The 26396-nt window shown below is 39.2% G+C and overlaps 1 protein-coding gene across 15 annotated transcripts in view; it reads left to right on the forward strand.

Moving 5' to 3' along the window:
• Window positions 1-26396, forward strand: part of DLG2 (discs large MAGUK scaffold protein 2) — a 2236304-nt gene that overhangs the window by 427215 nt on the left and 1782693 nt on the right. For 2 of the 15 annotated variants that reach the window (XM_043451489.1, XM_043451490.1), the window contains exon 1: window positions 25013-25558. The exons of the other annotated variants lie outside the window; for them this stretch is intronic. In XM_043451489.1, the coding sequence (XP_043307424.1) occupies window positions 25529-25558 (30 nt within the window). In that variant the 5' untranslated portion in view covers window positions 25013-25528. Of the gene's footprint in view, window positions 1-25012; window positions 25559-26396 lie in introns of those variants that run through there. 15 annotated transcript variants of the gene reach the window in all.

Raw genomic sequence — 26396 nt, forward strand, 5'->3', positions numbered from 1 at the left:
GACATAATTGGTACTGATCAAAGTATGATTATATTGGAATAAAAACAGTAGAAGGAGAGTAACTCTGATTATACTTTTTTATATAGCTCTGAATTTTAGAAGCACATTAATATTTCATATAAGAATAAATAAAACCAAAATGGACTATAAACTAGCAAATGAGCCTAACTATTACAGATGAATAATATAAGCATCTTGGAGAGAAAGAAAAGAATTAACTTTGAAAGCCAGAACTTGACTGTTTTCACTAAGGTTAATGGTAAAATGATGAACCTTTAGTTAGGTTTTTGGTTTTTTTTAAATCGTTTTTTTTACAGGGCTATGAGTTAGCAATTTCAAAGATGCTTTATGGGTTTTCCAAGATTTAATAAATAAGTATATTGTGGATATTACACAGAGGAGGAAGATCAATAAGAGCTCTCTCTCTTTCTCTCTCTCTGAATGTATACACATGCATTCATAAATTTATAAAATTTCTTTTGCTGTATCTTCTAAGAGGGCCTAGAAGCTATGGTGCTCAGTAATAATGAGAACAACTAGGCCTCAAATTTTGGTTTCTAAATAGCAATCTCTGTCAACTGGAACAAGAGCTCCTTGGAGATATGGCTGATTCCAAGGCTGAGACAAAGAAAAAGAAGTAGAAGGTGATCGAAAATCTTGCTCTACTGGAAAGTAAGAAAATGCTCAAAACTTAATGATGATATTAAAAAAGACATAGGGGCCAACTTGAAGAGAATCCCATTGACCAAATTTTGGACAATTTGAACAACAAAGTAATTAAATACAGTAACAGATTATAATCCATACAATAAAATAAAAATCCATGAGTTTATACTGGTAAAAAAAATATGAATTAATAACCAAAGGAGAAGAAAACTCTCTTCTTTACTGGTGAATGCCAACTAACAAGTATAGAAGGAATGAAGGTTTTTAGAAAACCACTACTGGCAGCCCCCATAGTAGTCACTGTTTCAATCAAGAATCATCAGCGAATATTAAAATGAGTGAATGAATGTGGGTGAAACACAGGATATTCACCTAAGCTCAAAGTATCTTCTCCAAGATTCTTATTACACAGGGGAAGGTAACTTTACCGGGAAGAAACCTGGCCTAGCCATCTTAACCAAGTGATCAGCAGTTACACTGCCAGTCAGTGGGATAAACGGACAGCGTGCGCCTCTGGTGAGCGGCATCCTGAGACGCACACATTATCACTTCAGGGATGATTTTATGAAATATGTGTAATCTGAATTTATTCATAAGGAAGTATTAGCTAAACCGAAATTAAGAATATTTGAGAAAGTGTCCAGTACTCTTCAAAATTTCAAGGCCTTCATAGACAAAGACTGAATTGTTCCAGATTAAAGTAAAAATAAATAAAAAATAATGTCACAAATGATCCTGGTTTGGATCTTGACAAAGAACTAATGACATGGACAGGATGATTGGTAAAAGTTGAAAATGGTTCATGTATTAGATTGTAATATTGTTTCAATGACATTTTCTTGGTTTTTACAGTGTTAATATATTGGAAGTGTATGTGAAGGAAACAAGGTATTCTTTGTCCTATTTTTGGAACATTGTATCAGCCTGAAATTATTCTAAAATGTGTTTTAAAATTAAGGAAAGATATAAGCAGTAAATAAACAAGGTCAATATGTCTGTGTGAGCTTTATTTTTTAACTATTTCTCCATTTTGACTCCTCTCCTTCCCTATCATATCTCCCCTCAACCCTTCTTTGGTTTCTTATTTCCCATGAGAAAATCTAAATTCTTTGGCTTGATGTATAAAATCTTTCTAAACTCGCCTCTGCTTAATTTTTTCTATTTTCTTTTTTATAGTTGCTTGCCTCATGGTTTGGCGGCACTAGATTCTCCAGCTCCCCCATCCCGTTTTATTGTCCTGTGTCTGGCGTAGGACATGCCAGGATATGTCCTGTGTCTTGCTTATCTGACAACTTATTTTTCCATGGCATCGTTTGCTTGTTTCTAACACTTTAAACTGAAATTATCAGCTTATATAATTGACTCATCTGCTTCACTCTGTTTCTTAAAGTTCTGGCATAGTAAACATTATTTAAATATCCATCTTACTGAACCGGTTTTGAATTTCCAGAACACTTTATCTGTATTTCTTTTTTGATATGCAAAGTCTTCTACCTGATTTATAACGATTTTTGTATATACCTCGTTTCCTTTCTTACATTAATATTTTTGCTCTTATTTGTGCTTTCCTCATAACATCTAGTTCAATACCTTGTATGTAATATACTTTAAAATATGCTTGTGGAATCAACAGAAAGATTGAGGACCTTTTTTTTTTTGAAAACGGAGTATTTAGTCTCTTGAGCTCTCAGGAGTGCCTAAGTGCCTGTCTCTTCCTGGCCACCTTTTCAAGGAACTGTGAGGCCTTTATCTTCAGGGCAGTCACAGTGGAGTTCACTATTCTCCAGCAAAAGAGAATAACTTAGTTTAAATTCATCAGCTGTTTGCAGTGCTGAGGTAGAGCCTGTGAGGCAGCAGCATGATGTTTCCTATGACCTGAATGGGTATTCAGCCACACACTTCCATAGATTGTAGTGCTTCTTATATCTGAAGGGGATATCACAAAGGGAAGTAAAATTAGGCTCCTTCCATGTTCAAAGGCTAGAAAATATTAAATAGGATCGGGCCCTTCCAGAGCCCAAGTGTGATATGCCTCAGGCTAATCTGCATGGTTCACATGCTTAGAGGCTGAGATAGGGCAGTGCTGACCAGTGGCCTGGCGTCTCCGAGCTGGTTTAACTTACTTTTTTGAGTCTGTAAGACTTTTGGTCCTTGAAAGGACACAGATTTTGTGCCTGATGCTCACCAGTATTAACATTGATTTTCGCAGAAAAAAATTTCAGGTTTGAGCAAAATAGTATAAATCAATAAATAAATAGACCAAGCAAATAGATCTACAAAACAGTTAAATATGATGAGTGCTTATTTACCTTACTGATTTAAAAAGAAATTTGCTATACAATTCTTTTAAATGGAAAACCTTTCTGATATATAAAAAGATAAATCTGTTTAAAGTTGGTAAATATTTGTCAAGATACTGTATAATGCAGAATAAACCTGTGTAAACATTGTGTAATTAAATAATTCAGTAAATACCTATGTATATTTATTGTGTTCATGACGGATATGGAGCTAGTAGTACACTCATGCTTTCAAGGGTATTAAAATATAGTTGAGTAGATAAGATAAAACTATAAATAATGTTAAGTTTTCCTTTGGTTTATGTTCTAAGTTGTTCTTAAAGCAAACTGGGTAGACTAACCATTATTAAAGATGTAAATGGAAAGTATATATCCTGAAGGCATTGTGGTATGAGTGTTCCATGTAGCTGGATTAAGGGAGCACTGGCTTTGTGGAAGACAGAGGAATATGTCCTTAAGGAAATGGGTAGTGGCGTTGCCAGAAATGGGGTAGTCAGGAGTGAAAGTGGGTTCTGAAGAGACATGATTCCTTTTAGATTGGACAGATTTGGGGTATCATTGTGATTTTTAGCGAGAATACAAGCAAGCAATTGAAAATGTAGGAATAGAAGTTGGAAAAACGGTCCTCTAGATTTGACTCATCTGGAAGTGAGTATTGAGGAAGAATTAGATGAAAGGAATTTTGGAGTAACAGCTGAGCTCAGGGAGGCTAGAAGAGGAAGAGAAGATGAAAGGGAAGGAAGAATTACAGATACAGAGCATCAACTAGGAGAGAAATGTGCTTCAAATATAGAGGTAACAGTTTCCAGAAGGAAGAAATAGTTAATGGTATGACGTGCCAAAGAAAGTGGAAGACAGTGAGGTCTGGGAAGTCCTTGGTGAGTTTTGTGCGTGCTAAGTTGCTTCAGTCATGTCCAAATCTTGTGACCCCATGGACTGTAGCCCACCAGGCTCCTCTGTCCATGGGATTCTTCAGGCAAGAATACTGGAGTGGGATACCACTTCCTTTGCCGGGGGAATCTTCCTGATGCAGGGGTGGAACCCGAGTCTCTTACATCTCCTGCATTGGTAGGCAGGTTCTTTACCACTCGCGCCACCAGGGAGTTTAACAGTGCAGTGTTCACGGAAGAAATAGCATTCAGGCATTCAAACAGAAGCCACAGACTTGCTGTCCTTATGCAGCTGCTACTGCTGCTGCTAAGTCGCTCAGTCGTGTCCGACTCTTAGCGGCCCCATGGGCTGCAGCCCACCAGGCTCCTCCATCCGTGGGATTTTTCAGGCAAGAGTACTGGAGTGCGTTGCCATTGCCTTCTCCGGTCCTTATGCAGACTTGTGTCTAAATCTGTACTTTGTTTGGTCTATTCCGTGGTAGCTCAATGAAACTTTAAAGACATATGATTTTTCCTGATGTTAAAAAAAAATAAAGATACTTCACATCCAAGTTCAGACTTCCAAGTTTTCTTGAAAGTTCTAAACATCTGAAAATGCTGAGTCTGGGTTTCCTCATTGCAACAAAAATGCCTGAAATTGACTAAAGACTACACCAATTAGACAGGCCATGAGCCCGCCATTTCGGCAAAGATCATCCATGTCTTCCTAAATATTGCCTATACCTGGTTCATTTTACTTATTTTAAGCACGTGAAATTATTTGATATTTTGACATCTACATCAGTGGTTTTCAGACTAGGTTGTGTCAAAGTTGCACAAGAAACACAGATTGCGGGACCCTACACCTGTTGTTTCTGATTCAGTAGGTCTAGGGTGGATCTCAATAATTTTTCTTTCTAACAGGTTTCCAGCTAATGCTGTTGCTGCTGGTCTGGGAACCAGTTTGAAACATTAAAGGGTGAATTGTAAGGAAGTAGATCAGAAATTTAGTGCAGTGGTTAGGTGCATAGACTTTGTGTTCACAAAGAACTCGGTTCGTCTTTCCAGTACAGGAAATAAGGATGATAGAGCCTATTTCATAGACTTCTGTTTTAATTTACAGGAGATAATGAGTGCAAAATGTGTATGAATATCCTCAAAGTGCCTAGCTTGTTGTAACATTTCATTAAACAATTCTCTTGTTGTATTGTTGTTGTTGTTATTGTTTCGTCACCAGTCGTGTCTGACTCTTTGCACCTCCATGGACTGCAGCACTCTAGCCTTCCCTGTCCTTCACCATCCCCAGAGTTTGTTCAGACTGATGTCCATTGAATCAGTGATGCCATCCAACCATCTCATCCTCTGTCTTCCTCTTCTCCTCCGGCCTGCAGCCTTTCCTAGCATCATGGTCTTTTCCAATTGTTGCTCTTACTGCTGCTGTTATGTCTTTTAAGAATATTGACTCTCAGGAAGAGAAGGTCTGGGGTACATTACTCATTGTGGAGCAAGAGTGATCAGGGTCTTTTTTTTTTTTTTTTTTAAGAATGAAGGAAGTATAGAAGTATGTGAGAAAATTTCTATTTCTGTAATAGCCAAATTGATGGGAAATAACCAGTGGAAGGAATAATGGTAGGAATAGAAAAAAAGAAGAAGCATAGAAATGCAGTCAAGGTATTGAGAGTTAGGAAGTATATATGGGACACCAGCTGGTATGAGTTAGGAGTATTGGAGATTCATAACATCCCACTCAGCTTTGGGATGCTTGATAGAAGGGAAACCTTATGCAGTGGGGGTCATTATCTCCATATTTTAGATGACAAAAGTGAGATTCAGAAAATTTAAATATTGTTCCATCCCACACAGCTAGAGGATGGAGGTAAAAACTCATTTTTTCCTTGCTCTAAGACCCAAGCTCTTTCTTTCTGAACATGATGACTTTCACATCTACATTTTTTGCTATTAGACACTCTTGCTTCTCTTAATAACTTCTCCTTGTCCTGAGAATTATTTCAATGTCATATCCTCCAGGAAGCATCCTTTGATTGCATAATGTGGTGTATTTGATCCTCTTATACTTTAGATCTATTATTATAATTAGCACATTGTATTATAAATTACATACTTAAATGTCTGTCTGTCCTGTTAGAGCTCCTTGGAGGCTCGACAGTATATCTGATTGTTTCTGAATTTCTAGGGGTTGATAAATATTTGTTTGTAGGTGAAAACAAAAATGAAAGATTAAGCTAGATGAATAGATGGATGCCTAGGTAGATGGAGGAGCAGACAGACATGGAAAAGGGACTCTGGTCTGGCTCGGAGGGATGTCGACCTCAGCCTCCTCAGGATATGCAGGTGGCCTGTGTGGAAGTAGTCTTCCCTTCGTGCTCGGTCTGGGATGATGGGTGTGCTGCCGTGTTTGGTGTGACGAGCACAGGCGGCAATGGCCGCAGTGCGGCCTCAGTCAGCTTGATTCCAGTTGGTCTCCTCAGATCCTGATCGTGGGCATCTCTGATTTGGACAGTTCATGCCTCCAGGGAGTCATGTGTTTCATTTGTCAGTCTGCAGCATTCCCAGGGGAAGACCAAACATTTAGGCCATTGACAACATCCCAAGAGTCAGGGGATATAGCAGGGATTATCAGGAAGCATCCGGAGAAGGGATTGGCAACCCACTCCAATCTTCTTGCCTGAAACATTACATGGATAGGGGAGCCTGGTGGGCTACAGTCCCCGTGGGGTTGCAAACAGTCAGACATGACTGAGCAACTAACACACAGACACACCAGGAAGCACGTTGGCTGGAGTTTTGTGAATGACCTTGAGTTCCGGCCTCTGAGTGGAGGGAACACATCTGTTTTCATTTCCGTGTAGCTGGGACTGAGGACCGGCAGCATCCACCTCCTAGTTGACACCACTGGTTTTAGTTTAGCTAAATTGTTAGTGACGCAAGCCTCGTATTTGGTGAACCTTCCATGAATTGAGGACCTCACTGAACCAACAGCTTTGCTTCAGGGGATTTTGGGTGGAGGCTGCCTCTCTTTGCCAGGGGTGAATGAACCCGTTTCAACCACAGAGACCTGTATCTCAGAGGAGTCGTCTAAGTTGTGGGGCTACAAAGGTAGACAGTGGACCACAGCTTGCCCGGAGCTTCCAACATAGCCTGCTGATTTGGGTCTCAGTTTAAGGCTGCTGATTTGTGTGTTGGCTGATAATGAAGACTGAGTCAGCTGTCCAAGTAAGACCATATTCTCTCTAGTGCTCAGAGTCCACTAAGGTGCTGAGCCTCCTATGATGCTTGAGGATAAAGAGATAGCTGTCTTTCCTTGTCTGCTAGAGGAAACTTGCCCAGATAGTTCCTCAGTTTTGTCAGAATTCATTGTTCACTCCTGCTGGCTGAACTTTCTGACTTGCCCACTAATAACACTTATCATCTATACAGTAACAACTTTGAACATCGTAAAGTAAAGCCACTCCATGCTAAATCTTCATGGCAAATAGTAGAGGAATTCAGGTATTGAAGAGGCACTGTAAACATATTAAAGGCCTTGCCATATGAATGTAAATTGGTCCTGGACCTTGAATGCCGGTGGAACAGAAAAAAATGTTGGAGAGATGGCATACCAAGTGCCTCCAGTCAGTGAAGTGGACTTAGCTGCAGTTCGTGTTTAGAATGGGCTTCCCAAGGGGCCCGAGTGGTAAAGTTCCCACCTGCCAGTGCAGGAGATATGAGAGACATAGGTTCTATCCTTGGGTCAGGAAGATCCCTAGAGGAGGGCATCGCAACCCATTCCAATAGAGGAGGGCATTGCAACCCATTCCAAGAATCCCACGGGCAGCAGAGCCTGGTGGGCTACAGTCCATTGAGTCACAGAGAGTCATACACGACTAAAGCGACTTAGCGTGTACACACGCACAGTGTTTGAAATAACGGAGGCTGTAGCATCAACAACTGAAGCCACTTAGCAATCATCCACTGTAAACCTCCAGCTCCCATTAGCCTTTCTTGGTGTCCAAACTTGGCGGTTATTTTAAGATACTGCATCTTGTGCTGTCCCTGCAGGCTTTTGAAACCTTGAGGCTGTGATTTCACCTTTTTCTCCTGAGATTCTGTTGTTTCTGCTGGACTATCAGAGAAAACAGAAAAAAAAAAAAAGAATTGGGGAGTGATTTACATGTTTCATTAGCATTTCCCTGCATTAACTCACCCTAATGGGGTGAATCCCCTCTGGACTTCATGAAATTTGCAGTGAAATGTTAATATCCATTGTATCTTCAGCAGTGAAAGCCCATAAATGATACATTGACTCAGCCCAAAGGGCTGCATACACAGGGTCATTTAGCTTTTCTTCCCCATGCTGAACTCAGTCAGCTGAATCCTGGTGCCCTTGTCTCCATCCCAGCAGATTGTGATTTGGTTGCCTATGGGACAGAATTGTAAAGTTTTAAGTCCTTACCCTCTGCAGAGTCCTTAGCATATCTGAACAAGTATACATGACTTAGCACTTATGCATATGATCATTATTCCTTCTTGAGAGCCGAGAAACATTGTTGTTTAGTGGCTAAGTCCTGTCAGGCTCGTTTGCAGCTCCACGGACCACAGCCCACCAGGCTCCTCTGTCCATGAGGTTTTCCAGGCAAGAATACTGGAGTGGGTTGCCATTTCCTTCTCAAGGGGATCTTCCCAACCCAGGGATCAAACCCACATCTCCTGCCTTCGCAGGCAGGTTCTTTACCACTGAGCCACCTGGGAAGCCCTTGGACCGGTGTACATGACATTACTTCCTCTTGGGAGCAAGGACATTTCTAACTCCACCCATGATGTTTTTTCCTCTCAGAGCATCTGAGGTGGAAGTGAAGGGAGGAGAGTGAGGCCAGCTGGCAGCAGTGAGCGCGGCGCGTCTCCTCTGGGTTACGGCTGGGGCGGAGGTGGTTTGCAGCTCAGGGGAATGAACCCCGTGATCCACCCAGAGTCTCACATTAGCAGCAATGCCATCAGTGCTGCCAGTCTACAGACCGGCAGATTAAACACTTGCTGCTCTGGGGACATAAAGGTGCAGGGGTGAAGAAGCCACTTGCCAGTGCAGGAGATGTGGGTTCAATCCCTGGGTCAGGAAGATCCCCTGGAGAAAGGAATGTCAATCCACTCCAGTACTCTTGCCTGGAAGAGTCCATAGATGGAGGCGCCTCCTGTGCTACAGTCTACGAGGTCATAAAGCACCAGATCAACTGAGCACACTCACCCACCCCCGCAAACTGTACAGAGCTGCGTCACCATATGGAGGCTCTCAGTAGGAGCCCGATGAGACCGCCTGGAGTTCAGCTGCTGAGTGAGTCTGCGGTCACCGCTGCTGCCTGAACTCATCGTCACGCCAAACGTGGTAGCAAACCATCCCAGGCTGAGAACAAAGTGAAGGACTCTGTTTCTGAGTCAGAGCTTCCCTGGGTATCCTCAAGAGGCTGAGCTTGACATTCCTCTTAGCCAGATCAGACCCCTTGTTCCTTGTTTGCTCCTCCATCTAAACATCTAATTTAATCTTTCATTTTTTATTTATTAAACAAAATTTATTTGTTGTTCATTCAAGTGGTGTCCAACTCTTTGTGACTTCATGGACTACAGCATATCAGGCTTCCCCATCCTTCACCATCTGCTGGAGTTTGCTCAAACTCACGTCCACTGAGTCACTGATGCCATCCAGCCATCTCATCCTTTGTTGCCCCCTTCTCCTCCTGCCCTCAATGACTGACCCCTGAAAAATGAAAAATAATAAGATATACTGCTGGTCCTCCAAGGAGCTCCAACAGGACAGACAGTTCTATAAACATGTGATAGACATCAGTAATGGGGGCAGAGAAGAGGAGCGTCTACAGCCACACTGCAGCCGTGATTTCTGCTCACCGTGGTTTCATGTTTCTCTTCTGTAATAATTAGTCTAGGTACATTTCTCCATAACTGTTTCTGAAAGGGGTCATCAGCTTCTGCTCACCAACTCGGAGAAGTTAGTCACAGTCAGGACACAGTTGGGGGAGTGTCTTTGAGTTTATTTCCCAGTACTCAGCCTGTAATCACTTTGTGAACGCTTCCTCATTAACAGGCATTAAAGTAGAAGACCATCATTATGCCGTTAAACATACAATTTGGTCAATATGTTTGCTACCAATTCCCAGAGATGGCCCAGAAGTCCTCCTTATCACCCTGCAAGTCTCTGATTCTTTCTCTTCCAGAAAACCATGAATCTGTCAGCATTCTATCCTTGTCACCACAATTACCGAAAACTGTGAAGGGTCTAATATTTTATCCAGCTTGCAAGCCAAGAACCCTGTTACAGTTTCATGGATGCTCTCAGAAGATTCCCAGGACAAAGACAAAGGACTTTATTTGCCACCAGAGCAGTAACCAGACAGTATTTTCTTGAATGGGTTCCTCGAGCCCCCATTCCTACAGGGCAATGCAAAGATGGCTAAGCAACACATTTGAACACAATGGAGACCGAATCACAGTTCAGGGAACACAGACATTTTACACAGGTCAGTAAGGGAAACTATCCTTAGCTTTGGAAGTAGACTTTATTTCTACCACCCAATGCTGTAGTGAGATAGACATCCTTGGGAAGACAATTCAAAGAAAAGACAGGCAGTGCCTCTGCTTGTTCTGAGGGTGCCGATAGGTACCATAGAGATTCCTGCAAGTTTGGAACTTACGGAAGCTGAGATCAGCCCTTCTATCTTCACCTTCCCATTAACCAGGTTCAGCTTTTACAGATCACCAATTTACACTTAAATAATCCAAATTCAACACTCCCTGGTAAAAAAAAAACTTTGAAATTTATAAATTTTCCTTTGAATAACTATCCCATTTTAAGTGTTCTCTTAGGGAACAATATAAAAATGGATTAGACAGTGCAGTCATATCTTAAACTGACATAGAAAGTGAAAGTTGCTCAGTCATGTGTCCGACTCTTTGCGACTCCATGGACTGTAGTCCATGGAATTCTCTAGGCCAGAATACTGGAGTGGGTAGCCTTTCCCTTCTCCAGTGGATCTTCCCAACCCAGGAATCAAACCGGGGTCTCCTAAACAGTATCTAATAATATTTACTCAGGTCTTAGACTTTTTAATGTGCATGTTAAAAGTTTGTAAAACACTAAATTCACATTGAAGAAAGCAAGAAATGTTGATTTTTTTTAAACTTTATTTTTAGCTTACAGCTTGCAGTGAACCAAAGGAAAATGCTTCATGTATTGAGCAAAATAAAAGACAATCAGTGTTTTGCAAACTGACAAAAAGACAAGTGTAAGTGTTGGAGCATTTTCTTTGTTTCTATGTTTAACAGGCAAGATACGCCTTGTTTTCTGTAGAGTGTAATCTAATTCCTGGATTTGGCCTGATCAACATATTGGTTTCTCCTGCTACTGAGCTGACATCAGCTGTCTGTCATTTTGAGTAGTTGTGTATGTTTATTTAGAAAATGTTGTTTTCTGAGTTTTAGTGTATATTCTTAAGTTGCTGGTGATCACCAATCGTTTTGTAAGCTACTGTTACCGAAAGCAGTGTGTGGATCTGGCTGCTCACTGTTCAAAAGCCAATGGACAGGCCAGGTTAGTGGAAATGAAAGTTTGCTTTATTTCAGATGCTGGCTGAATCTAGTGGGGGGCAAGGGGAGGGTGTTCAAAGGCCAACTTCCACCCTAACAAGCAGGGTGTGAGAGCTTTTATAGACATGGGTGGGGGGGTTATGTGCAGAAACAGCATAGTCATCTCTGACAGTCATCTTCATGTTTGTCATCCATGGTCTGACCCACATCATCTTGGTTGTTTTAGGTACAGTTACTCTTTAGTTCCAGGGTCCATTTGTTTCCGTTTCTTTGCGGTCAGTTCTCAGAATTGTGGCAGCTCATGTCCTGGGTACAGTCTGGTCATCACAAAGTTAACTTCCCCTGGTGTTTTGGTATCTATAGGACGGCTCATGGAATATGGCTGAGAATATTATCTGTAGCCCTTGCGAAAGAACTAAAGGTCCTTGACTATGCTTAAGGACTACATTATTGTTAGTCTCCTCTGACTGTTTTCCTTTTTTTCAGCATTTCTCTCTTCTCTGATTAAACTTACTCTTTAAAGTTTTCCACAGACAAAAGGCAGGCAGAGGACATGATGGGGGGTGGGGGAGGATCATATGGTCCTGCTCCATTTCACTACTTTCCTTATCTTTTATCCTGCCTGGTTCAGGCCTTCCAGAAAACCCCTCATACTCTCCTTTGGTGATGGTTTTCAGGTTTTATTGAGCTTTGGGGGCAATAGCTTCCCCAAAGCAGTCTGAAAACACTCCAGTCATTCTTTTTTTTGTGTGTGATTGTCATCTTGTTTATTTATCCAAGACAAGGAAGCAAAATCAGTCAGGTACAAGGTAATGTTAAAGAGGTCACAGTGTTTTATGTGATAAAACCAAGAAGAACTTGAGTCCAAGGAAAGTCAGTTTAAGTATTTTGATTGGCAACCTCAGATTTAGTTTATCTCTGATCAGTTGTCACAAGGTGGCCCTTATTTACTGTGGCCCAATGATGTAAAATAGGGCTTCCCCGATGGCTCAGCAGGTATAAAATCCACCTGCAATGAAGGAGCCATAGGTTCAATCCCTGTATCAGGAAGATCCCCTGAAAAAGGAAATGGCAACCCACTCCAGTATTCTCACCTGGGACATCCCATGGACAGAGGAATATGATGGGCTACAGTTCATAGGGTTGCAAAGAGTCAGACATGACTGAGTGATTAAACAAAACAAAACAAATAATGTAAAGTCGGTTTCCATTCTTCCTTTTATAAAGACATGAATTTAATCATGAAATATTTGACATCATGATTTCAAATAGTCATGAAAATAACCATTCAAATAATGATGAAAATAATGAAAATAAATTACAAGTATTATTTTGAAAATGTATTAAATATTCAAGGCACACATAAAATTCTTTGGGGATATTACTTTATAGGAATTGCCTTTATTGAGACTTCTTGAAATATCCCTTCAGTGATGATTTGCCTTGTCTTTCTTCTACAGCTTCTGTTAGCAAGCAAAGGCAGTTGTCATTATGGCTCCATATATCATCAAGTGGCAGTCACATATAGGGTGATATGTCTATGATATTCATTGAGTGGTAAGTGTCAGTGAAGGAACAGTTTCTCTGTTGATTACTGTTTATGACCTGGACTAATTTTCTGGCACTGCCAATTGAATGAGCCTCCTAGTTTTAACTTGGGCTTGGCATTGGACAGTTCTGAGCCTGTTCTGAGTATGAATTTTGATAATTGCTGTGAGGAATCTAGTAAAATAAGAAAGGTTGTATGGTGAATTGTTCTTCTCTTATAAAAAAATTCATGAAACTTAGAGCTAAATTTAACTACTGGCCTGTTTATGGAATGTCTCTGTTAAGGACCATCATTTCTGTTGAAAAATTATTTTGTTTAACATAAAAGGTATTTGGGCTTCCCTGGTGGCTCAGCACTAAAGAATACATACTTGCAATGCTGAAGTCACTGGAAATGCGGGTTCCATCCCTGGGTTGGGAAGATCCCCTGGAGGAGGGCATGGCAACACACTTCAGTATTCTTGCCTGGAGAATCCCAAGGACAGAAGAGTCTGGTGGGCTACAGTCCATGGGGTCACAAAGAGGCAGGCATGACTGAAGAGGCTTAGCACTCATGTGCACATGCAAAATGTATTATTTAAACTATTTCAGACTGTTGTAATATGAAAAATGTGCTTCCAGGAAAGGAAATCATCTAATTTGGCAGTGGAAGTATTTTTTTCCACAAGGAGAGAGGAAATGTGGATGTCCACATTGGACTCATGAATACTTAGAAGACAAATTTTTAGACTTTCTGGCTATCTAAGAGGATATTTGTATTTTTGCTTCCTGAAAATGAAGTCATCAGGCTTTAGTGGGATACAAATGTGCCAACTTGTCCAACAGATAAATTAAACAAGTGCTGAGAAGTATATTAGAAAAATTTTTGTGTTTTTATTATGGGAAAGCATATTGCTAGCCTAGCCTATGCTATTTAAATTCTAAAAACTTTAGTTTCTTTATCTTACAGGGTACTTAAGAGATTTTAATGAAATCCCGATTATTATGGGTTTAGTACTGCCTGATAAATAATTTTCATTCTATTGCAATGAACTGCTGGTCTTATATTTATTTTATTGGACTCTATTAGAAATAGTTGTTAGGGTTTGCTTGGATTCATGCCAGTATTATATAACAAAGAGTCTGAATTTTTTTTTTCCCCTGGAAACCACTTGATGAAAAGAGGATCCTCCTTGCAGATTTCTACTTTCTACTGCTTAAACTAAGTTCTGGTTGAATTAAAATAAGTATCAGTGAGAATTTCTTAACTATCTTAAGAAAAAAATCTGTCTGACAAAAGAATAGTCGTGATGATTATATATATCTGCTGGATGCAGATAACATGCAGTTGAAAGTTGGGAAAATCACTTGGCCAATCTATGCCTCAGTTTCCTAATCAGAAGAGAAGGACTTAGACTAAATAATATATGGGTCCTTTTAAGTTACAGTAACACTTCGATAGAATAAGGAAGTTATAAATTTTAGAGAATCTCAACATTGCCCTTATTTTTTTAGACTAAAATGTGACTGTTAATGTACTGTGTTGACAATCCATGCCATCCTATTAAGAATAATTTTGTAATTCAGCTGTTTCTCTCTTCTGTCCTTGCCCATATTTATAAAGAAACTTCTTTTTCTTGACGCCACGCTGCCGTGGGAGGAGGTCCCTGGTGGCTGTTTCAGGGATGAGAACACGTTTCATGCACATTAGGTGTTTTCTACTGTCCTTACTTAAAAAATGTTGGTTTTCAGTTAATCTTCCTAGAAGGCTAAGGTGAAAAATACCACAGAAATAATAAGCTTCTAGAATTTTAGCAGTAACACTAGATGCCAGAATAATTGGAACTATATCCAAGTTTTGAGTGAATGTAAGTTAGAAATCTAGCATTCTATTCAGTGATTTTTAAAAAAAAAATAATGAAGCTTGAAACTTCTAATCCAATTCTGAGAATATAAAGAAATAAATACTATGTGGTAAACAAAAATCAGGAAATTAATATGTGATACAGTATTAACTGAAGTACAGATTTTGTTCACATTTCACAAAATTTTATACTAGTGTCCATTATTTGTTTTCATACCTTATTCAAGATTCCACATTATATTTAGCTGCATTGAGCAGTTTCAGCTGAGTGCAACAAATTCTGCTATTTTCTCTTTTCATTTTTATTGTTACAAATATTTTCTAATTTTCCTCATTATATCTTCTTAGATACACCCATCATTTTTAAATGGACATTTAATTTCCAAATACATGGAATTTTAAAGTATCTTTGATATTAATATCTCATTTTGATGTTAATTTCTCATTTAAATGCTTTCTTCTCTGCAGTCACCCTCTGTATATTTTTTCAGGCTTCTAACTTTATTGAAGCTTTCATTGACTAAATCAAATATCTCTCTTGGTAAATGTCACATTGCACTTGAAACATTTTTTGGGTTATTTTCAAATATCTTTTGATATTGATTTCTAACATAATTCCACAGTGATAAGAGAACAGACTCTGTATGTTTGCAGTACCTTTAGACAATGAAATTATTACACCTTGTTATATGTCCCTGGTTATGTTTCAATGACTCCTGATTTACAGTCTATGGAAACTTGAATAGAATTTGTATACTGGTGATGTGTGAAAATTTTATAAATCTTAATTACATTGAATTGGTTCATAGTGCTTTTAAGGTCTACTATATCCTTCTATTTTTCTACTTATTCTATTAATTTTTGAGAATTTATTATTGAAATTCTAACTAAAAATCTGAATTTATCTACTTAAAAATGATATATAGTGGGCTTCCCTGGTGATTTAGACAATAAATAATCCAACTGCAGCTCAGGAGACCCAGGTTCGGTCCCCGGGTCAGGAAGATCCCCTTGAGGAGGGAATGGCTCCCCACTCCAGTATTCTTGCCTGGAAAATCCATGGACAGAGGAGCCTGGTGGGTTGCAGTCTGTGAGGTTGAAAAGAGTCTGGACACGATTGAGCGACTAAGCACACACATGCACACATGGTGGAACTGTATGTAACTTTGTTTTATATTTTCCAAGTCTCCTGTGTGTTATCATACTTTCATAATTTAAACAATAAAATAAAGAATAATAACACAGAATCAGAGAATTCAAATTTTTATGGTAATCCAGGGCAGTGACTTTCCTCAGTCTTAAATCTTGTGTAGTTACATTGCCCTCATGGCAGAAAGTGAAGAGGAACTAAAGAGCCTCTTGATGAAGGTGAAAGAGGAGAGTGAAAAAGCTGGCTTAAAACTCAACATTCAAAACATGAAGATCGTGGCATACAGCCCCATCACTTCATGGTAAATAGATGAGGAAACAATGGAAAAAGTGACAGACTTTATTTTCTTGGGCTGCAAAATCACTGCAGATGGTGACTGCAGCCGTGAAATTAAAAGATGCTTGCTCCTTGGAAGAAAAGTGTAATCGCTCGGTTGTGTCCGACCCTTTGTGACCCCATGGACTGTAGCCTACCAGGTTTCTCCATCCATGGGACTTCCCAGGCAAGAGTACTGGAGTGGGTTGCTATTTTTTTCTCCAGGGACAAAACTAGACAGCATATTAAAAAGCAGAGACATTACTTTGCCAACAAAGGTTCATGTAGTCAAAGCTATGGTTTTTCTAGTAGTCACATATGGATGTGAGAGTTGTACCATAAAGAGGGCTGAGTGCTGAAGAATTGATGCTTTTGAACTATAGTATGGGAGAAGATTCTTGAGAATCCCTTGTACTGCAAGGAGATCAATCCTAAAGGAAATCAGTCCTGAGTATTCATTGGAAGGACTGATGCTGAAGCTGAAGCTTCAGTATTTTGGCCACCTGATGCAAAGAGCTAACTCATTAGAAAAGACCCTGATGCTGAGAAAGATTGAAGGCAGGAAGAGAAGGGAATTGCAGAGGATAAGATGGTTGGATGGCTTCACCAACTCAATGGACACAAGTTTGAGCAAATTCTAGGAGATGGTGAAGGACAGGGAAGCTTAGCATGCTACAGTCCATGGGATCCCAGTGAGTTGGACATATTTGAGTGACTGAACAACAACAACAAAATCTTGTGTACTGCTGCTCTGCTAAAAAAGAATCTATCATCTGCTGGAACATCTTCGGTTATATATCTATTATATATCTAGGATATTTACTCCCAAAGTAATTCATTCCGTCTTGGCAAGTTTAACTATTATGTGGTTATTCTTATTAAACTCACGATTGTTGTTTTTCAGTTGCTAAGTCGTGTCTGATTCTTTGTGACCCCAAGGACTGCAGCACGCCAGGGTTCCGTATCCTTCACCATCTCCTGGAGTTTGTTCAAACTCATGTCCATTGAGTTGATGATGCCATCCAGCCATCTCATCCTCTGTTGCCTCCTTTGTGTCCTGCCCTCATTCTTTCCCAACATCAGGGGCTTTTCCAGTGAATTGGCACTTTGCATCAGGTGGTCAAAGTATTGGAACTTCAGCTTCAGTGTCAGTCCTTCCAATGAATATTCAGGGTTGATTTCCTTTAGGATTGACTGGTTTGATATGATGTTCAAGCTATTTTAGCATCAGTTGTATTTTCTATGTTCCAGTGCTAGTGAAGGTTAAGAGGCAAACTTTTTTAAGTATCTAGAATTAATAGTGAAGTTTTAAATTTCTTTATTTAATGGAATACTGTGGTTAAGTCTGGCTGATTGTGTGTACTAATTTGAAGCATGCAGTGTAATAATTAATCCTCATTTCCAGATTGATGAAGATATTGTGCTTTGTCTTTAAACACTTTGTAGTGCCTCAGAGTCAGTGTTCTGCCTTTTAAAGATTAATGACTGGATTTCTGTACCAGCATTTCAGGAGATCAGGGTATTTTGTTGTTGTTGTTTGTTGTTTGTTTTTTTTTTTGGTCACTAACTGTAACATAGGCATAAAACTGTTTTTGGCTAGTCAGTCCCCAAGACTACAGAAATGAGATTCTGATCATTTGATGTACCTGTATTTAGGAGCCTGGGTTTTACATGTGTGGAAACAGTGAAGTGTAGTCTACTTAGATAAAGAACACAGAGGTAAATACTTGGAATTTATGGTATTTACTGTCTGGCTCATGAGTTCAGAGATTTTGAAAATGCAATAGGTCATCATTGAAACTATAATAAGATGGGACTTAGAGTTAGATGATCAAGGTTCACATCCTGGCTTATCCACTCAGTCAGGGGAATACCAACCATGCACTAGTTTACCAACCCAGCAGGTATCTAAATTTGGGCAAGTCAATTTTCTAAGCCTTAGGTCCATTACCTGCAAAATTAAACTTAATTCACTGGTTGTAAATACTTGATGATAATAGGCACATGAGTGTGTCTAGTCACAGTCTGCTTAATAAAAAGTTAATGCTGAATGTGAAAACTATATTATTTATACTGTGGTTAGTGTAAATCACTTTTTTAGAAAACAAGCTATATTAAAAGCAATAGATTGCAATTTTATGTTGACTCTTGACTATAACTAGTTTTTTAAAAAATAGTTTAAAAAGTTTTTTTATAATAGGATCATTGTACTCATTCATTCAAAAAAATCTACATTTAGAATCTGCTGTGTGTTGGGCACTATTCTAAACACTGATGATGCAGTCATGGACAAAACAGACAAACGTTTTGTTCTTAGGGATAAATTTTAAATAATAAAAGAGTGAATAATGTAATTTCAGACTGTGGTAATTGCTAAGAAGAAAATAATAAATAGGATTATTTAATGGAAAATGATGGAAGGGAATTTAATTTAAATTAGGAATTTAGGTGAAGAAGGCTTTACTGAAGTGATAAATCTAAGCAGGGATGACGAGAAGGAGCCAGCCATGTGAAGGTCCAGGGGAAGGGAGTTTCTGGCAAAGGGAACAACAAATTCAAGGCCCTGAGGAAGAAGGACAGTGAGATGCATATTTGAGGAAGAGGTAGCAGGCCAGTGCAATGGACTGTAGGGAGGTGGAGTGTGGAAGGGCATTTAGCAGTCCCACTGAGGTTATTTATATTAATTGGAAAGCAAAATTGTATTTCAAACCACGTAGCTTTTTTGATTTGTGGCCTGTGCACAACTGTTTGAATTTCTGTACTCTGTTCAACAGAGTATAGAAAACATTAGATATTGTGGGGAAAATTGTCTCATAAGGAATATACATGATATTCAACAAATTTTATATAAGTTGATTTGTTACAGAAGCAATTTTTATAAGATGACTTCATGGTTTAGAGTTTACTATACATAAGTATCTAAATTCCAAAGGTGTTTTGGATTTTGGTGAAGGGGGTTACATGGTTATCAATTAGCTACCTTCCAATTCATTTATTTAAGCAAAATTGATGTATGGTTCCAGTCTGTACAATGAAAAAGCATTAGAAAGTAGGTGAAAAAGTGAACATTTCTTGATTTCTGATTCACTGAAAATTTTTCTTATTTAGCTTTTCTCTTTCTCTTACAAAAAAATCACACACATTTTACATATGTAGAATACATAGACTCCTGTCTTCTGTGATTCACTTTCAGGATCCAGTACTATCCAGATATTTTTTCATCATGGAAATTCTTTGGAAAACAATCCTTTTCCAGTTGATTCTAATTTCCTATTTGCCTCTGGAGATTTTGGAAATGAGGGCAGGCATTTTGCCATGACCCGCCTGCAGTCTATTTATTTTGCTAAGTTAACAAGCTTTGCAGATGTCATTTGTGTGTCTGCTGTCCTGGGCAAATGGGGGAAAGAGAGGGTGGGATGAGAGTCTATAGGGGTAGATTTTTTTTTTCAGTTATTTTTCTTAGAGATAATCTGCCTTTTGGGGAGTCCATTCCTTCCAAGGTTGCTCCCAAAGACCTTATAAGCTATATAAGCCTTAGTATAGCAGCCCTGAGACATAACTTGTCTTTTTGGGTGGATTGCAAGTTGTTTGTAATTAGTCTACATGGAGTCCAGGCTACCTTTGTCTTGTTGTTGTATAGTCGCTGAGTTTCGTCTGACTCTTTGCAACCCCATGGACTATAGCACACCAGACTCCTCTGTCCTTCACTAACTCTTAGAGTTTGCTCAGGTTCATGTCCACGGAGCTGGTGGTGCTAGTTCACCATCTCATTCCCTGAGAGGTGGATCCCTGAGAGATTCCCCCTTCTTCTTTTGCCTTCAGTCTTTCCCAGCATCAATGTCTTTTCCAGTAAGTCAGCTCCTTGAATCAGGTGACCAAAGTATTGGAGCTTTAGCTTCAGTCCTTCCAATGAATATTCAGGGTTGATTTTCTTTAAGATTGACTGATTTGATCTCCTTGCAGTCCAAGGGACTCTCAGGAGTCTTCTCCAGCACTAAGATTTGAAAGCACCCATTCTTCGGCATTCAGCATTCTTTATGGTCCAACTCTCACATCCCATGCATGACTGCTGGAAAACCATAGCTTTGACTATATGGACCTTTGTCAGCAAACCTTTGGCTAGAGATGTGCTTTTGGCTCTGTCTGTGCCATACTCTAAAGTTGGATCCTGAGAGGCAGAAACTGCCTCAAGATTTGAGGTATGATGAGCTGGAAAGCACAAAGACTTTGTACTTCAGGTTGGAGTCATGTAGGTGCTATGTCATTTAGGGAGAATTATATAATCGCAGGGAACTTCAGTTTCTTCATCTATGAAATGAGAATTGTATTTCCTTTCTGCAAGGTGTTCTGACCATCAGAGATAATATGCATAATGTATCTGCCACAGTACTTCAGATAACAGCCACTTGATAAATTATTGCTATTAGTTATAAAATGCTTTTATTTATTACTGTTTTTCTATCATGAGGGCAATTGCCTATTTTCAGCAGCATGCTGTGGCTGTTGCAGCTTTAGCAAGAAATTGCACTTTTGCTTTATAAATGGATTGTTCCAAACCAACATTTTTGCATCAGACTGGATTTACCAAAAAATATATTTGTAGTTGCATATATCTTCAGCTACATGCACTAATCTAATTCTTCCATATATATATATATATATATAAAATTATCTATTATATATCTTTATTTCGTGTATGCATATATATGTGTGTATATTATATATATATGTATGTATGTATGTATATACTGTTCAGTCGCTTCACTTGTGTTCAATTCTTTGCAACCCCATGGACTGCCAGGCTCCTCTGTCCATGGTATTTTCCAAGCAAGAATACTGGACTGGGTTGCCATGTTCTCCTCCAGGGGATCTTCCTGACCCAGGGATTGAATCTGTATCTCCTGCATTGCAGCCAGATTCTTTACTGCTGAGCCAGTAGGGAAGCCCATATATATATATATACATATATGTATATGCCCTTATAAGCCCATTGCAGCCAGATTCTTTACCACTGAGCCAGTAGGGAAGCCCATATATATATATGATATAACTGGAGCTGTGATCATTGATCATTGTTTCTCCTCTAAATATTTATTTTGTATCTCTTAAGTGCAGGTACCATGTTAGGTGCCAGAGATATACATTATATCTATCCTCAGAGGGGTTAGATTCTAGGAGAATAAATACAGAATATGTTTTACTACAGGTATTTTTTTTCCCTGTTGGAAACAAACAAAATAAAACTAATGCATTTACTTGGCTAAGGTATAGGCTTAGTGCAGGTAATTTATAATAGTAATTTTCTGGTATCAGACTTCCAGTGGTAAGTTTTACTAAAAATCAATATGTTCCTGGCTTGCTAACCAGGAAGCTTAACCTAAAAGAATATCAAGTAAAGCCGTTTGCAGGCTATAACTTTATATCTTGCCAAACACTCCTTGTGAAATCATGGGACCAATTGAGCTGTGTATCAGCTAAAAAAAAAACAAAGTGCTTCAAGTTGATGCCTTGTTAATTTTAAAAATAAAGGAATGTTTCCCTTGAGGTGGAGTAAATTATCTTCTATCATCTTTATATCTGAGGAAAATCAATGGAAGGCAGGTATACACAAAATAGAAAACTGCACCATAGTGTTTTAAATGTTACCTATTTAATTTTGTCTAAACATACAGACATTATCCAATTAATCACCTGTGGTAAGTGCAACCTAATGATTATAGAACATATATATTCTATATGCTTTTATAGCACATTTCTACTTTTTTAAGAACAAAAGTTCAAGCAGGGTAGGAGAATTGGGAGACTGAGATGGATACACATATGCCATGGACACTGTGTATAAAAGAGTGAACTAATGAGAACATATTATGTAGCAGAGGGCGCTCTGCCTAATCTCGCTGTGGTGGCCTGGCTGGGAAGGAAGTCCGGAAGCGGGGGATGTATGTATATGTATGGCTGGTGCATTTTGCTGCACAGTAGAAGCTAACACAACATTATAAAGCAATTATACGCCAATAAAAATTAATTTAAAAAGAAAAAATATATATAAATGTTGCTCTTTTTTCCCCCAGCAGAGATTGCATGTTCAATTTGTGAAATGCCTGCTGTAAAGTTCTTTTTTTTTTAATGCAAACCCTCTGGATATGTGTTCATGTAAACTGATTGCAGAAAGATGAACGATGTTATTGATTCGCTTCCACTTAAATATAATAGAGTACAGAGAATTCTTCTTCATCACAACTTCTAGCTAACTCCTGTGGGTCCTTCTTAACTCAGCTCAAAGATTCTTTTCTAGGAAGCCTTCTCTGACTCCTTCACTCGGGGTTAAATACTTGTACTTGTGGTTCTCAAACACCCGAAGTGCTTGCTCTACTGTACTTTCATTGCTGAATCACTTGAGGGCAAGGATTCTGCCGGGTTGTGCTCGCCCTGGTGTCCCCATATAAGTGCATACTGTGGGAATGGGAATAGAGACATGCCTCAGGAGCTCATGGTCTAGTAGGTGATACAGACATTAATAAAAAAAATCATATAGTGAGTCCTCAACAAATGTGAGTTGGAGGAATGACTTAGGAAGTTTATATGGTATGTCAGGAGCTATGCTGGATGAATTGCCTTTCTTTCCTGCAGATGTTTATAGTTTACAAAGTGTTTCATTTGTGATTAGCCAGCGTCAAAAGAATAGTCGGGCTTCCTGTGCCAGTTTGCCCATTTCTTAAGCTTTCTCTACTATATGTGAAGTGAAAGTCACTCAGTCATGTCCGACTCTTTGCGGCCCCATGGACTGCAGAGAGGAGCCTGCTGGGGCTCCTCTGTGCATGGAATTCTCCAGGCCAGAATACTGGAGTGAGTAGTTGTTCCCTTCTATAGGGGATCTTCCCAATGCAGGGATTGAACCCAGCTCTCCCACATTGCTGGCGGATTCTTTACTGTCTGAGCCACTAGGGAAGCACTTTCTCTATTAAGAGAAAATGGAATATAGTTCTAAAGGTACCTTTCTTCCAAGGATATCTTGTAAAATAACTATCTTCCTCAGCTACCCAATTTACTTTCTCTGTCTTTCTCATCTCCAACAGTCTCTGTTCTGATCATGACTTATAAAGCCCTGGACTTTCAGTAAGTTACTAGGTACCTGTCCTTGGGAAGTCATTTAAGCCTTCAAGTCGGACATTCTCACCAGAGAAGGTCACAAGTGCTTTGCAAATTTAAAGTGCAATAGGAACATAAAGGCTGATTAGTTTGAAGGTGAATTGATAATCAGTATCAACTGCATATTGGATGGTTTGGTTGTATCAGGGAAGCACTTTGATACTTGGAAATGCTCAAGGTCATGACATTATACATGCTCTGAGACAAGTTTAGAAAGTATTGAATTAAATTAAGCATCATGGTGATATAATAAATGAGGAGGTGAATAGGCAACATGGTGCTTTTTTAATATTTCTCTATAAATGAACCCCATAAGACAGTTATCTAATTGAATGGAGTAGAACATGGGTTTTATTTGTGTTGTTTAACTTGAAAATTATCTGAAGTTTATTACACCAGTAGGGTAACAGTTCACGGGAAATTGTCTTTTAATCATAGATAATTGTGTGCCATTTTTCTTCTCTGAACACATATTTGATTTGCTATGAATTTTAAATTTTTTAATTCTTTAGGAACAGTGCTCTCATTTTGGTAAGATAATGGCATGTCAGTTTCTGAGACATTCATCTGTTTAGCAATCAGGAGAATATTGAGATGAGAACCTGAAAAATTCATGAAAGGTAGAAGAGTCTTACATGTTCACACATTTTCAAATTATTTATTGTAGGAAATACACTTTTTATAAAAAAGTAAGAGGGATTGGGAGGGTTGGGGAATGGTTCTACTGGTATTTAAATAAGTGATCCTAACATACGGGTCCCAAGGGATTTTCTCTTGTTGTCATTCCTGGGCCAGTTGACTTTTTTTTCCCCAGTGAGAGGGAAAACTGATTTTCCATGTTTATTGGTCAGTCATTGCTTTCCATTCCGTCACTCACTTCTCTCTTATTCCCGTCCCCCCCCGCCCCTTTCTACCCTGTTTCTTTCTGTTTCAAGTCTGTCTCTGCCTGTGTGTCTGAGGATGAAAAAAAAAAAAAGTATATTATTATCCAGAGTGATGCTTGTCAAGCGCCTCAGAGGCAGTGTCTGCAGCAGTTTCACTGGAAGAAAGGGAGGGATTTGGGGAGAAGGGGGAGGGTTAATCATTTGCTGTTAAAACCCTCAGAAGGGAACACAGAGCTCTGCCCACATAATAAGTGCCTGCAGGCAGCTAGTGAAGAGGGAAAAGTTTGGGAAAACTCATTTTTTGTCTCTCAGATTGTGGAACTTCTGTAAACGCTTTGAAACCTCCTCCCACCTCGATTTTCTAATATACTTATTTGTAGAGATATTCAGGTTGTTTGTGTATGCTCATATGTCAGAGAAGGCACATATAGGTACACAAACAAAAGAAGAAAGCTGACATTTTCTAAGTGAAGCCTTCAAACCCTCAGTTTTTAAAATCGGTACCTTTTCCAGCTGTTAGTCATTTGTAAGCTGTTGCCCTTGTAATTGCAAGTGAGTTGAGATGTGATGCATGCAGTGCCGCACGCACCTTCGCTTTTCAGTCATATCTTTCGAGTCATTTAGACTGCCGGGAATCATGCTCATAATAAATAGCTTTTTATTACCCAAAGCCGCTGTTCTGGCAGCAGAACGCCAGCCCTCTGATAGATGGGCCGCGGAGTTTTTTGTGTTGTGCTTACTCAGAGTTGTTAGCAGCAAAGAGGAAGGCAGCTAAGGGGGGACTTTGGCAGAGATCTTATGGGTAGACCGAAGCCGCAGATCAGAATTCAGAAACGGGAACGAGAGCTGAAATGTGATTCTCTGGTGCTTGGTGTAACACTCCTCTCCACGCTAGAACTGTGCGAGGCGCTCCGGGAGCCTTGTTCCGATCACGGAATCCACTGAAGGACCATGCAGCCGCGGAGCCCCGAAAGCCGTCGGGAAGTTTTGCCGGAGCTGATTTCTAGGGGATTTTCCGGTGCCTAGGAGAATCCTGCATGCCTTGAGCTCTATGGAGGAGGGCTCGAGTTTCCCATGAGGGGCCCCCTTGGAAAAGCCGTCTGTGCAGAATCCAGGCTCTGCTTCCTTCTGTGTGAAAAACCGAAAGGCTTTTCTCACCTTTGCTGGTTTGCTGGTGTGATTTCCATGTACTGAGCCCTGTGTAGGGATCCAGGATGGATTGCCTGTGCATTGTCACCACAAAGGTAGGATAGGAAGCAGGGCTGTTGTGTGCAGCATTTTTCTGTTCTTATTCTGGTCCTGTGGTTAAACAGCTCTGGTTGGTGCTGCCAGTTCATGAGATAAAATGATTAGTATAATTTACTTTGCTGGGCATTTTGTTCCCCACAGGGTCTGAGGGTCCTGCCTTTATTGGTTTTCAACTTCTTAAAGTGATATTGTGTGTTTGTGCAAATGAAAGGAGAATGTGCCTGTGCTTTTTATGGCAGGATTTGCTTTTTCATCTATTTATAGCTCAATATTAAAATATCTGTAGTAGTATTGTAGCTCAAACATCATTTTAACATAACATATCAGGGTAGTCTTTCTGAGTGTGTTAATTAGCTTTTCATTTAAAGACCATGTCTTCTATGCTTGAGGAAGCCAATCAGCTTTACTGTGGCTTGACATATTGTTTCTGATTGGAGAATTCTGATATTCTGCATTTTAGTGATTTTTTAAAGGAAAAATTCTTTAGACTCTGATTTGAAACAAACAAACACAATATTTAATGTTGAAATGCTTCTATTTTGTTAAGAAGCAAATTAAGTGTTTGTATTATGAGAAATAGAAACAAAAGTGGGAGTGGAATAAAATCAATAGGCAGTTCTCTTATGGGTTTACAGAAAGTAGCTAAACATTTCAAGCCCATTTTATGTTATTTTTATCAGTCCCAAACAATGTATTTCAATTTTATCATCAATGGTTATTTGAATAGAAATTACTATTGTTTTTAGAAAAAACTAATTAAAACACATTAATTCACTAACTCCCTTTTCATTCTGCATTTAAGCATAACATGAATTAATTTGAGCTATATCTTTT

Source organism: Cervus canadensis, chromosome 29 (assembly GCF_019320065.1).
Source record: "Cervus canadensis isolate Bull #8, Minnesota chromosome 29, ASM1932006v1, whole genome shotgun sequence".
Lineage (NCBI taxonomy): Eukaryota > Metazoa > Chordata > Mammalia > Artiodactyla > Cervidae > Cervus > Cervus canadensis.